Source organism: Neocloeon triangulifer, unplaced genomic scaffold, assembly GCF_031216515.1.
Source record: "Neocloeon triangulifer isolate White Clay Creek 2 clone unplaced genomic scaffold, ASM3121651v1 ptg000015l, whole genome shotgun sequence".
Taxonomy (NCBI): Eukaryota; Metazoa; Arthropoda; class Insecta; order Ephemeroptera; family Baetidae; genus Neocloeon; species Neocloeon triangulifer.
In genome coordinates this window covers 3,079,209-3,093,402 of record NW_026775557.1, presented here as the reverse complement: position 1 = coordinate 3,093,402, position 14,194 = coordinate 3,079,209, and the positions used below count along the sequence as shown (strand labels likewise).

The window sequence follows — 14,194 nt, the reverse complement described above, 5'->3', positions numbered from 1 at the left end:
GTGTAATCACTGAAATTGTCCATCATTGCATTTTATTTTCATTTTTTGGTGTCCTAACTGTTTTCTGAATAAAACCAAAGATTGATTGTGTAATAATTAGATTGCATTTTAAAATCATAATGAAATGATCCAATTTTGACATTATTCTCTACTTTTTTTGAAGTATTGAAAGCGTTTCTGGCTCTAAATCTAATGCGCGTTCTTTCACAGACGAACAAACGAGTAGGGCAGGTAAAACAATATAAAACACAAATAAACTGCAAAGGCGAGCACAGAGGGAGGACAGACAGGGTGCGTTTTATTTTATCACACAACACACAGGGAGCGAGAAAGAGGAGTCTTTAGCAGCGCGAATCTCGTGTTTCACAGCCTTTGTCACCGATCTCCTTCTGAATAAAAGAGAAAAGCGCCCTGCACGACGAGCAACGCGCGTTCCACTCTTTATCACATTTGACGTCCGTCAGCCCCTCGCTCGCTCGCTCGCTCGCTTCCGTGTGTTATTCGCACACCCAGTTTACCTCGAGCCCTTTTCTCGCTTTGTCTTCTTTTGCAAGGCAAAGCGGCGTCTTTTTTGCGCTTGTTAGGCTTCCCTTTTGCTCCACCTCCCTTGTTATAAAAGCAAAAACAATTTGCCGCCGCCTCCATCGAGCATCAAGTGGAGCAGCGGCGTCGCGAAATTGAATCGCACATACGCGATTATGGTCTTGGTGGGCACGACAAATTTGTGCTGAAAGCAGCCTTTCACAAGATATAATCGGCCGCTTCCGAATGTGCCACGTCTGGCCAAAACGGGCTTATCTGTCATCATTTTTTATTTCAGACAAGTTGAATTTGTACTTTATTATATTTCAGGAAAATTGTAGAAAAATACGTTTATCCTGGAACAATTGAATATAAAATTAAGAAATATTTATTTTTGAAATTCTTATGATATCTGTTAATATTTGTTGTATTTGTTAAAAATTAAATAAGGGACACAAAAATATCAAGATCAGAAATTAATCCTCATAATTTTTTATTAATATTTGATTTATTTAGCGATTTTGCCCTTTTTTCCGCCTCAATTAGAAATTCTTGCATTATCTTCAATTTGGGGATAAGTAAAAAGTTATTTTTAGTCTTGGGAATCGATTTACGCGTTCAAGTAGCTAACAGATTGCATATAATTAAATAATATTGACCTTTAATACTTGAGCAAAATATTTTCGTTTCCATGTAAAAAAATCCGTTTTGCAATGAATTTAATAGCAGCACTTATTAAACAGACTAGATCCTTTCTGGGAAAAAGAAGTTCAGAAACTGTTAAAGAAAAATTATTGAGAAACTTTTGCGGCTTATACTTGTAGCACAAAATAGATACGCTGCGGTGGAAAAGCGGGAAAATCCGCAGCAAATGATATATTTGAGCAGCTCGGCGCACACAAAGCAATAAAAATGATCATCCGCCTCTTTCGCTCACTCGTGTGCTCAAAGCGGGAGAAAAACAGAGGCCGAGAGAGGAAGTAGGCCAAAGTTGGCGAGGAGTAATAAAATTAAAGAGTTCCAACAGAACATAAATAATGTTGGTTTTTATTGGAGGCGAAACGGAGTGCGAGAGAAGACGGAGGAGGAAACAGTCGGGCAGGCCTGCGAGCAGCAAGTTGCCGATTACAAATCTAAGTCATCAAAGTTGGATTGATGATTGAGTTAGTGGATGCGCAAGCGAGCAGAGCGAATTTCCCACTCCAAGGAGCGAGTCAATGCAGAGTCAAATTTATCGTCTCCGACGAATTCCTCCACGCAAATCCAATCCCCTGATTTTGCAGCAGCTGCTCCAGTGCAGAAAAAAAATAATTAGATTTTGATCTAGAAATTGTGGCAAATTAAAATTATACATGCTGGCGGCCCTCTTTGCGCTAATGTTTTAATCTCGCGCTGCACTGGCACAATTAAAACGCGCCACTTTGTTCGCACATTCGCGAGTGCAAACCCGAAACTCTTTTCGCCCACCCGCGTATAATCTTCGCCGCTCCAGAGCAGAGCCAAGAGACAATTTTCACTTTGTAAGCAGCGCGAGATAAGCACGTAGCGGAGGACGTAAAAATATTTAAATTATCTCTTGCTGTGTCTGAGAGAGCGTTTTCTCTCCGTCGTGAACCAAAGCATTGCTCTATCTCAAGATTAGTCGCGACTTGTTTTTGGCGCAAAATGTGTAATCTCGCTTCTTACGCTCCACGTGCATAATTTTATTACACGCCAGCAACGCGAATCTAAAGATTCAAAACATGGATGAGATTCATTAGTATACTTAATTAATTTTTTAATCAATTAACCTACTAAAAGAGCCTATTGATATGTTGCAGCTGTTTCAATACTATTAAAATTAAAAATTTTAAAGTATGAACAGAATTTAAATTATTTTAAATAACAATAGCTTTAAAGTTTAAATGATTTATCATTTTTTTTTAAATATTTTTTTAGTTTATGTTTTCTTTAGATTTACACAAAAATATTATAAAATATTTTTAACGCTTTCTCTAAGATAATATTTTATTTGTGGACAATTTATAGATTTTATTTAAAATATTATATTACTCATTATCAATTTAAAGTGTGATAAAATTTGATAAATTAAAAATCTTCTTTTTCGGAGTGGTCATCCAGATTATTGCGTTGATTGTCATTCTACAATTCAATTACAAAATTTTATAAAGAAAAATACTTATCATAATTATAAATACATAGTCATAGAATTCATTTTATGACTTAAAGCATGTTTAAATAAAAAAGAAATGAGCAAACTTTAAAAGACACAAAACATCAGAAACTCGCCTTACAATATTCGGGACCCAAACAAAGAAATTAGAATGCTTTTTTTGTTTGCTACGAGGGAGCCTAAAAGAAAGTCATCTTTTATATACAAATCGATTCACCTTTGCTTAAACCCCATCAGGTAACCAATTTCGCGGAGAAACGCTTGGGAAGAGCTCGGAGCAGGCAATTTCAATTTTGAACGGCGGGTCTCATGTAAGAGCCACACACCGAGTTAGCTCTAATCAAGTCAGGACCATTGTTCCGGAGTGCGAGTTCTGCTCGAGAATAATCAGCTCGCCAAAATTACACACACACGCACGCCTGCAGGGAGGGATGAAGATGCCGCCGAAGAGAGAAAAGGGCGCATTCACACGCGCCAAAGCAGCGCACTAGTTAATATTTGTGTTAATAATCACGAGCAGTTTTGTTTGTGCATCTGACACGTGTGCTCTCGTTCTGCGAACTAATGTTGTTGCTAGTTTGACGCCCGCCGCAGAACGCTTGCGAGGCCAAAAATCCGCTTTTATCAGCGAACAATGCGGACCTACGTACGAGGAATAGTTTGGTTGTTTGCATTGCGATGAGGAGAAACTGTTTATGCCGTGCGGTTTCGGGATTTCCAGCCCGGTGCCAGTATATGTAGGAAATGCAGTGCTGGATCAAAGTCAGCACACAACCCTTACACACTCTCTCTCTCTCTCTTTGCAACTACTTACTCGCGTGTTTGGCTGGCGCTTAATCTCCAAACTCTCTGTTTTTGTTGGAGAAACGCGATCCACGTGAGGATTTATCCTCTCGGCGAACGTTGCTGATTACTTAGGGTGGCTCAGCTCCGCCTCTTCGCAGAAATCGACAGTGCGAATTTGCTAGACAGGTGCGTCATCAATAATCGGGCCAATCTACTTGCAAACTTCTACCTCGGCTAACAATGGAAATTCTGTTTGATCTGCAATTCATGCTGGCTTATTTGCTATGAAAACTAGTAATGGAATTAATACGATGCAAAAAATTATATTAAAAAGCAAATGATAATTCACAGTTTTATCTTCAGCTATTAAAAGTAATTTTTAATACAAATGTATGGTTAATTGATAAATATCTTGATCACTTGCGGGAAAGCTGGTTTTAAAAATGTACAGTGCGTTGTTTTTTACTCTATGTTTGTTATTTTTGTCTTAAATTGTGAAAGAATTAAAATTACATATCAGCTCTTGGTAAAAATTTAATAATAAATCATAGAACTAAATAATTGAATTAAGTAATATGAATTTAGACTTTCCAATATATTCAATTCAATTAAATACAGTATTGTTTGCAATCTTGAATTTTGAATTAGTTACTTTCTTAAATAATATGTAAAATATAAAAAAGATTTTCGTCTTACAATGTCAATAATTTAACTCATCAATTTCAGATGTTGGCTTTTTTTGCCGTTCCCCTGTGATGAATTCAATAAGCGCGAGTGCAAAAACATTTTGCAACGCATGATTTACTCCCGCTTCTGCTCTCAGGGACGTCGGCCCGACTATTAGTTTCACCACAATGACAGAAGTGTGTCAGATTTCTTGAACAAATGACTCTCCTGCCGCCTCGGCGCAAGTTTGCGGAAGTTGAAGATTGCGGCGAGAAACGAGCCGCTCGCATTCTATTGCATCCCTTATACGTGTACTACGGGGTGGCGCAAACAGGAAAAGTTTCTGCTCTAGTGTGTGATGAATGGCTTTGTTGTTATTGTATATAATATGAGAATCCAATGGGAAAATCACTCCATATCACAAACACCATCATTCGCACAATGCTTCCCTCTTTTTCCCTTTTCTTTGCTCGCTCGCCGGCACAAAGGCAGCTTCTCTCATTATGAATCGCTTTTTTCCCCGCCGCAGATTTATGCAAACTCGGGCGAGAGCATTATGCAGATCGTGTTTTGATTTCCTAATGTATTCCTCCAAGTCCCGGTGTAAAGAGCAAGATTCTCCACTGCGCTTTGCTAATCGAGTGTTTCCGACAGCCATTACCGCTGACCTAAATATTTATAATTCATGTGGCTTAAACACTTTTATAAAGCTTTCAAAACCATCCACCGAATGAAAAAAGTTTACTTTCCGAATTAATATTTAAAACGTCCCATTTCACCAGGAAAGAAAAATTAATTTTTAAATATCAAAGTTCACTCTCTGCGCTTGAATTTAAAAAATTTGAAACTCCAAAGCATTTAATTACGTAATGAAATCCACTGGAATAATATTTCAGACGTTAAACAAGCCCTAGACCCTCGTTCAGAAAGGGCAAGTAGGGACTAAATTGGATGGTCCTCGGGAATGTTCTCAGGTACATTTTTCGGAAGAGCAAAATAATATACGTGCGAGGGGTGTTGGTGGTAATTTATTTATGGGATTGCATGAAAGACTAGGAAGCGCTTCTTTGAGGCGCGCTATATTTTGCAGGCGCGTGGACGTTTAAAAAGCTGCGCGCAGGAAGGGCTCTACATTTTTAGAGCAACATGCAACAACAACCATAACAATAAATACGACCCTCTCTTTTTCCTTTGTGTGCAGACTTTTTAATTTGCAATATTTCATCGCGGTCAAAACGAGAGCGAAAGCGCAAAGGAAATTTCAACCCTTTTCATACTCCGGGGCAGAGGCGCCGGGAAACCGTAAATTAGCCGCTTGGAAAGAAACTCTTTATAGTGTAATAAAAAGCACGGAAAAATGAGTTGCAAACAAGCCCATATTTCACAAACGATAAAATAATTTTCAAAAATTTTTGCCCTTTCCTACAGCTTACTGGTGGAATGAAAGCAATGAAAACGTTAATAACAACGCAATCTAATTAAAAATAAGAATTTTACTCCAGAATTTTTATTTGTGGCAATAATTATTATTAATTCCAGATTTAACTAATTAACAAATATTTCAGTAGCTCTCGGAGTAAAAATAATGGAATTTCCATTGCAAATAAATTTTGTTATAGTAGATCAGAAAATCGAGGGCAGACACGCACCTGGTCGGGGCACGCGTTTGAGAGCAAACAGAGATAAAACTGGAAGAGCAAACATTTCACTTATGTGCATCTATTCGGGGTAGTCGTTGTTTGTTGTCGGCTACATTCGAAATGGCATTTGAAATTCAAACGCGCGCTCGCCGGATCTTTGCCTCTCTCTTGGGCGGCGGAGAGAGCGTTGGAATGAATAATTCTCGGTGCAAATAAACTGGCTATGCGCTCTGTTGTTATATAGTTTTGTTTGTTGACAGAGCTTTTAGCGCGCAGTTTTCGTGTTGAGCGATGATGATCCCCGAAATCCACATCTTGCATTCCTCAGCACACCCTCTCCCATCCCCGAAACCGCAGCCGCTCCGACGGAACCATTATTATTATTCCTGCGTACGTTTCCTGCATTATCATCGGTCCAATATAAATTTCTCCCTTGCCGCTCCCCCCAAACCAAACGGTGCCTCCGAAAGGCCCTCTATTTCTTTTTCTCTTGCTTTCTTTCTCCCAAACGCTTATTGTCTTTCCTCGGCTCTCTCTTTTGCTCTCTTGGTGAGAAGTAAAATGCACAGGACGCGCCGTGTGTCGTTTGCGACCAAATTTATTGGACGGCGCCACCGTGCTGCAGTGCTTTTTGTCTTTTAAATCGTGCTGCTCCGGCCCAACTATAATTTATATGGTAATGCAGCTCCGGCCTCAAATTGAATCAATCTCCGCAGAAAGCGGGCTCCAGTTGCAGAAACGCCGATTTATTTCAGGAGCACGAGGTTTAGAATCGACAAAATGGGGCCAGGACTTGGGAGAGCACGCGAAATGTTTTATCTCATTTTGCCAGTTCAAATCTTGTCTTTAAAACTGCACAAATTTTTTGCCGGACTTCACTTATTTTGGGCTAAAATACTACTCTTCTGTTAATTTTAAAAGATTTTGATGTTCTGCTAGTCTATTTGAATTAATTTCAATCTTATTGAAGCTGATTTTATAAATTGACATATATTTTTTCGCACAGTTTTTTTTTTTTAATGTAGTACTTTTATTTTAAAATTGGCAATAATTTAAAACGGAATTAATAATTTATAATAACAATATAAAGTATGCATGGTTTTTGTTTCTACGAGAAATTATTTCATATTTACAAATTGGACCCCAAATTTATGCAAATTTTCCGTTCGCAGGAAGATAACAATCTTGGAATACCGGTTAGGCGGAAATCCTTTGCGGCCCCTTGTGTGCAGCTCAAAGAGCTCAATTTCCATGAGATCAGGGGTTGGCTTGCGCAGGTGGGCAAAGCGAGCGCCCGTCAGGATGCATTTTGTCGTTTATTTTGCGGGCGGCGGCGCTTTATTTTATTGGCTGGAAACCAATTTCGCGTCGAATTGTGCAATATTTCGTGTGTGGGTCGGTCTCGCTCGGCACGCCGGCTGAATGCGCAAACAGGCCGAGGCGGGCGGGCGAGCGAAAAGTGTCACCGTTAAGGCTGAAGTATGATGACGTTAAACCGGAAATAAACACACACGCCGTCAAATTTTAGTGCCGGAAAAATTAAACCGCCAATTATCGTGCGCCGCGGCTTTGCCTAATCGCGTCGTAATTTCGGGATTCTTTCCTCTTGAGCGGCTGAAATATTGAATTGTTTTTGTCCAGCCATATGAATAAAAAGAGAAAAGGGGAGCGAGCGATAAATTATCATAATAACAATAATACTGAGCTGGAAAAGTTCCCGCAAACTTTTGCCGGCTGAGCAATTCATAAGCATACATGCACGGGGAATTTTTGATCTACGGCCAAATAAGGAAGGGTGCGCGAAAATGCTTGAGGGGTTGGGGAATTTTTTTTATTAACTGCCAAAAGCAAACTGCGGCGAGCCTTTTAGTCTTATTGCTGCTTCGCAGGAGCCCATATGATTAATGACTCAATTAGTAGATTGCATCGAACCAAAGAATCTCTGCCCGATTGTGCTCTGAAGTGCGGATCAAGATTGAACGAGAATATTTTTTCAACGCTCAGATTTGGAGAAGAAGAGGGAAAAAATGGCGTTTTTTTATTCAGCGGATCCAATCTTATCGGAGGCAGCCATTAAGTGAATAATAAAGCCGAGGAATGTCATTATCAGAAAAGTGTTGAAAGGTTAGTCAGGCGATGCGGCAATAAAAGAAAAATGCGCGTGCCTTCTTCATAAAAGCTGGGCGCGCATCTCATAATTGAAATTAAGTGGCCGGCTTGTCGCGCCGCAATAAAATTCAATTCAAAAGTACTTTTCTTCCTCTTTTTTTTTATTGACTCGGGGATTTTAAAAACTCGACGAGGGGAACGAAAGATGACGGAGCGAGCAGGCAGGTGAAATCATTTACGATTGCGAGATAAGCCCGGCTGGCAAGAGGCCCATAAAATTGGACTTGCAAATGCATCCCGTAAAATAAGAAATACGATATAAAAATCGGAAACGTCTTTCATGTCATCGGCTGAATTGAAATCAGGTTAAATGTCATCGCGCCAGAGTCGATAATACGGAGCGATTATTCTTCTTCGCTAGTGTGGTAAAATAACTTGCCTCTTGATAAAACTGTCTCTCCATCTCGGGCAAACTTTCCAGCAATAAAAATCAGTCTGAATACATAAAACCTATCGAGGGAGCTTCTTGACAATGCATGGAATATTTATTCCCAGAAAAAATATGAAAATACAAATGAATAAATAATTTCAACTTCCAGAGATAGTCATTTTCAATTTCACCACTGACGATCGATGGAAAACGCGGGCGCTCCTTTGAAATTTCGTAATGAGTGACGCGTTCAGATTATTATTATATCCTTTTGCAAGCCCCCCGATATCCCAGAGCAGGAGGCAATAATCAAAGGGCCGCAAGAGTGAGTGGACAGTGGCGTGTGATAAATTAATGCGCACCGCAGCAGGATCATTATCAGAGACGAGCGGCGGCTCAGCTGCATACACACACACCAGCATCATTAGCCTGACAAAAGACCTTCGTGCCTGACCCGCTTCTTCCTTCGCCTCTGCAGCAAACTAACATTTTCATATCGAACCAAGGGGATCGGACATAATTTAAGACGCCGCTAATTAGCGGACGTGTTGCGGCGACTGTAATTAAAGTAAGTCTGTTAATTCATACTGAACGCGCTCCGTGTGGGGTTGATTAATCCGCAACTCACGTCATACGGTGCTGTTTTATTTCCATACCATATTAAGAGAAGAGATCTGCAATTATAATTAGAAAATCTAACAACTCAGAAAAATGCATCGATAAAACATTTTAAAAATTTTCATTAGTATTGTATATTATTTAAATTTAAATATTTTTTTATAATAATTAATTTATTATTTAGACTTTTAATAATTTTATACAATGCAATTAGTTTATAAAAAAATTAAAATGATTAAAATATTATTTTATTGTTACACTTATTGTAAAATTTTGATTTTATTTTTCTAAGTTAGCTAAATCATCTTCAATTTAATTTCTTTATTTAAAACTTATTAATTTAATTAATTTAGATTTGTTATGTGACAGTTAATGTAAAAATTTCATTTAAAAGCATAATTATACTGTTTCCCCTTGCTGATTATATATGATTGGGGCTTGGCCAATTTAATTCAATTCACCATTTGCGAAATCGAATACCATTGGTTCTTATGGCAGCCTTATCTTGGAATGATTGAATCTCTTCAATCCTAAGATATGCTGTAGTAGATGCAAAATAAAAAATATTGGCGTTGGAAAAATCAAAATTGGTTCAGCGTGGGGCTGTAGTCAGGCGATCAAAGATTTGTAAAAGCTCAAAAAATTGGCTTCGGTTGCCTACTTTACAAATCTTTGATCGCCTGACTACAGCCCCACGCTGAACCAATTTTGATTTTTCCAACGCCAATATTTTTTATTTTTCATTTTGTACAACATGTCTTAGGATTGAAAAGATTCAATCATTCTAAGATGAGGCTGTCATAAGAACCAATGTTATTCGATTTCGCAAATGGTGAATTGTTCCCGGAAAATAAATTTTTATAAAAGAATTGAACTCTCGGTCACTTTTATTAATATTTAAGGTCTCAATAATAAAGCAGAAAAATATTCTTGTAATTATAATTTCTTTCCAACTTTGCTAAAATTAAGATGCGCAGAGCACCGCGCGATAAATTTGTAGCAAGTATCGCGCCTCTCTCTCTCTTTTTCTCTCCCCATCTCTGAATACTGTTGAAGAAGAAGACATTCGAGTTGGAGGAAGGGAAATAAAGAAAAGGTTATCGCCGTCGCGTATTTATAATTCTGCGTGTACAGACTAAATAAAAAGCAGGCGGAGGAGCTGGTGCTCTCCGCATGTGATGAATCTCCAAGTAGCAGGTAGGTAGGCAACCCGCCGCTTTTTATTCGAGAGCACCTCCGCCAACTTTCTTATGCTAACACAGAGGAGACGGAGCAACGTTTTGTCCCCTCCCTTATCAGTGCTGCTCGGCGGAGCCTAATTTATAGGGCTTGATAAAAATTTAATGCATTTAAAATTAAGCTGTAAAAATAAAAGATAAAAGCGGAGGCACTTCCTCCACAGTAATGACTGCATAATCTATATTATTTTAAAGGAAGTCTTCCCAAATAATCAGAATTTTTTTATTATAGAGACCAAAAATTAATACAAATCTAGACTTTTAATTAATTTTTGAACGTATGAACTTAATGATTTTAAATAAATCAAATTATTAACCGCAAAATAAAAATAGAAATAATTCTTAAGAAGGTCAGAAGCCTCTCACGAACATCCTCTCGATCTCTATTGTAATACTGATCGTTGTAAATGCCACCCTTTGAAATTCACGAGAGCCACTAATTACTCTCACAGTCGACCCTGTAATTATTTAATGAACCCCCGAGAGCCACTAGTTTATTTTCGCGAGTCACTCATTCCTCGACCAAAGGAGAATTCTTCTGCCTTTGTGCGGCGCAGCGACGCGAAAATTAATCAGAAAAGCGAGAGAGAGCGACTTCATTTCTTCTTCTTATTTTCGCCACGCTGAACCATTAATTAATTACAATCGAGCGAGAGCCCCGGAACAGCTGACGTAGACATTAAAATAAAAGAAATATCGCCACAAAAGGCGCCCACTCGCATACATTTCCCTCTCCTCTGCTTTTCCAGACTTTTCTGTGGAGCGTTGCGGAAAAAATCGCGGTGCTGCGGGTCGGAGAATTAAAAATCCTCCGCCGTTGGATCGCATTAAATAAAAACGCAGTCGAGTGATTTCCATTATACATAATACCCCTTTTGATGTGGCGAAAATGATTGATTTGCCGCGCCTGCGACACGTTTCTTTGTCGCTCGCTTCGACCAGCCAAGCGTGATATGGCGGTGTGTGTGCGTCGTCTTATTAATGTCATTTTTATCTCCTCGTTCCGATTCACCAGGCTTCGCCTCCTCTCCCGGAAAAAGCGATTTTGTATTTACACTCGAATCTTTCTTCTCCAATCACCTTTCACCCGCGCCGGATTAAAATTATTCGCCCATTGTTGTTCACACTTCACAGCACTTATTCATGGACAGTAAAAATGGTGAAAAAAAAAATACCGGTTATCTCTTAAAGGAACAATCCATTTAACAATTTCATTGTTGATTTTTTTTATAAATTTTAAAAAAAAATAGTAATTTTTGTAAATGGGACGTGGAGAACAGCACAAAAGAAAATTATCTAAATTTATAACTTAATTTTAACTATTAGGCCAGATTTTGAATAACAATGAATGATAGAATGATTAAACACAGAAATTGATTAGAAACATTTTTGTCTATTTTTAATGTGGTAAGAAATTAAAATTTTAATATTTTTAACTTTGTTATGAATATTAAAATTTGCTGGTAATTAATTTTTTAACGTTTCAGTTATTCCAAAAATGTTTCTTTGAAAAAAAATTGCCACTCACCGACGACGGTCATGTCTCCTCTCTCTGACACAGTCTGAAAAGAGGGCGCCTCCGCCGACACCTCGCACCTGTAGACTCCCGACGAAGAGAGATCCACGTGTGTCAGAACCACGGTGCTCTCCGAGGAGTTGTGCAGCTGAAAGAAACACGCCCGTTATATATTTTAAACAAAAAGCAACTGACGGATAAACCGTTAAATAATTAAACAGAGAAATTGCGTGGCATTTTGTCAGGTATGCCTCGGCGGTGGGGAATTAATTCGTGGCGTTTTGCATGCCTGAAAAGCAGATGGGGCCGGCAGCAGAAATGTCAAATTCCGTCTCGTTCCCCGGAGAACTTCCGATACAGAAGCAACAGCAGAGGCAAAGGCCGCCGCTTTCTTTTCCTTATCAAATATGTACAGTTTCGCGAGGCGTCTGACGCGTTTTATTGATGCGCCTCTCCCCGGTTTTGTGCGCCTCTCAGGCTATGAATTTATCGATCCATATGCCTCACTCTCGCTATGCATGCCTTTAATTTCCCACTATGTATGTGCGACTTTGTGCAACAGGTAAATAAAAAGTATCAAACGCACACAAGTCAAAGTTTTCTACAGGAACGTCTTTATTGGATACTGGTTTTAAGTCAAAATTAACGGAAGTTTTGATTAAAATTTACAGAACTATTTTCACAATTATTTCAAAATGAATTAAACGTTTTAATTCTAATTGGGAAAAATTTATAATAATTAATGTTAATTTATAACTTTTTCAGTTTCAAATATTCACATCTTCCAAAGCTATGATTCTGAAACTTGCAAAGTCTGAAAAGTTTCTAATTTTTTTCTCTTCAAATAGTTTGAAATAAAAATTAAAAATATTGACGAAATTCAAAAGTATATACGTATAGAGGGAACAAAACCCTATTGCATAAATTGGTTATACGCGATATTTTTTATATTTTCTTGCGTATACTTAAAATTCTAGTAATATTTGTATATTGAAGGGAAAAGTGGGAAAATGAAAGTTGATTTACTCACATCGACTGTGACTCCAGGCAGAGTGAAAATTTGCGTCGGTGGTCTATCCTGCGGAACGTATCTGTAGAACTCATTGCCATCCTTGTACCACTTGACCGAGTAGAGCGACTCCTGCCCCAGGTCGTATTTGCACTCGAGTCGCGCACTCTCGTCGCGAGCGATGTGTTTGGGAATTCGCACCTCCATCAGCTGCATCCCAAGAACGCCTGAAACATATACAAAAAAAATCAAACTTATTAAACCTTTAATTGGAGGAAAAGCAGAATTGACGAAAGCGGAACATCTTAAAGCAAGTCAAGTTGGCAGTGCCACTCATTTGCGGGATTAGCGAGAGCTGAGAGGCACTTTTGTCAAGTGCCACTAAGTAAGATCGAATTCGTTTGTCTTCTCCTTATCCCCCATCGCCACTTCATTATCAGATTGTCTTGATTCCGATTGATGTGATTTATGCTGTTCACAAGAAAGAATTCTTCCGACTTCATTTAAAGTTTTAAAGCTTTTTTACAATCCTTGATAATACACAAAGGCATGACGGTGTTCGCGTTTTGGCTGTCAAATCAGCCTGTGACGTCACATCAGTGAGCACCGAGCCCTTTGGTGAGCGTCAGCTTGGCCAGGTCAAGCGAAAAGCATTGAAAAATCACTGAAAACAGCGCCACCGGTGGCACATCGTTGGAACGTCTGATAACAACACGCCGCAGCTTGCTCTTTTTCTCGGCTCCGTATCTTGTTGAAATCAAGGAAACGGAGGAAATTAAAAAAAAAAAAAAAAAAAAAAAAGATTTCTTCGCTTGGTTTTTATTCATTTGGAAAAATATGCACCTACTATATCTAATTTAATTTTTCTTCTCAATATCTGATTATTTTCTAAAAATCTCTTTCCTCTTGGTGCAGTTTTCCGCTAAACTGACAGACTTAAAATTGTTCGTGTCACGTTTCATGAGGTGAAAAGGTCACTGCACTCAATTGTTCTCAGTGAAAGAGTCGATTTTTTTTTCGCTTGCAACGGACAAAATTCGAATCTGCTCCCCCGCGACAAGAGCAGTCCATCACTTTTACGGTTTTATTTATTGCAAATGTATGCGCCGTAAAAAAAGTTTTTCGCTCCATATTGATTCCGATGGCGACTTTTTATATTTATACGAGCGCCTTTGGACATAAATCGGCGACGGCCGAGTGTTCATATAACATGTACTTTTCCAAACGTGGGCCCGCTGCGAGTTGTGTGTTTGCTGGAGCCATGTGTGATGATGAATTTATAATGCGGCGAGAAAAGATTGCTCGCGGCGCGTAAATGGCTTTTCGGTTTTGCTGCAAGACGCGGCCATAAAATATTGACACACGTACACAAACACACTCAGCAGTCTGTTATTTCTCTCTTTTTCCACCCATATTTTTTTTGCGTCGTGAATGCCGAGAGTGGCGTAAAATCATGTAATGCGCAAAAAGGAAACAAGATTAATATT

The 14,194-nt window shown here is 38.7% G+C and overlaps 2 protein-coding genes across 3 annotated transcripts in view; one reads left to right on the top strand and one right to left on the bottom strand.

The window, feature by feature from the left end:
- The window catches only part of LOC132202613 (uncharacterized), a 310,158-nt gene that overhangs the window by 39,151 nt on the left and 256,813 nt on the right, over window positions 1–14,194 (top strand). The gene's annotated exons all lie outside the window — the stretch shown is intronic.
- Window positions 1–14,194, bottom strand: part of LOC132202247 (cell adhesion molecule 2-like) — a 145,776-nt gene that overhangs the window by 16,750 nt on the left and 114,832 nt on the right. For both annotated transcript variants that reach the window (XM_059629043.1, XM_059629044.1), the window contains exons 2-3: window positions 12,729–12,934; window positions 11,711–11,846 (exon numbers count right to left, since the gene is read on the bottom strand). In XM_059629043.1, the coding sequence (XP_059485026.1) occupies window positions 11,711–11,846; window positions 12,729–12,934 (342 nt within the window). The remainder of the gene's footprint in view (window positions 1–11,710; window positions 11,847–12,728; window positions 12,935–14,194) is intronic.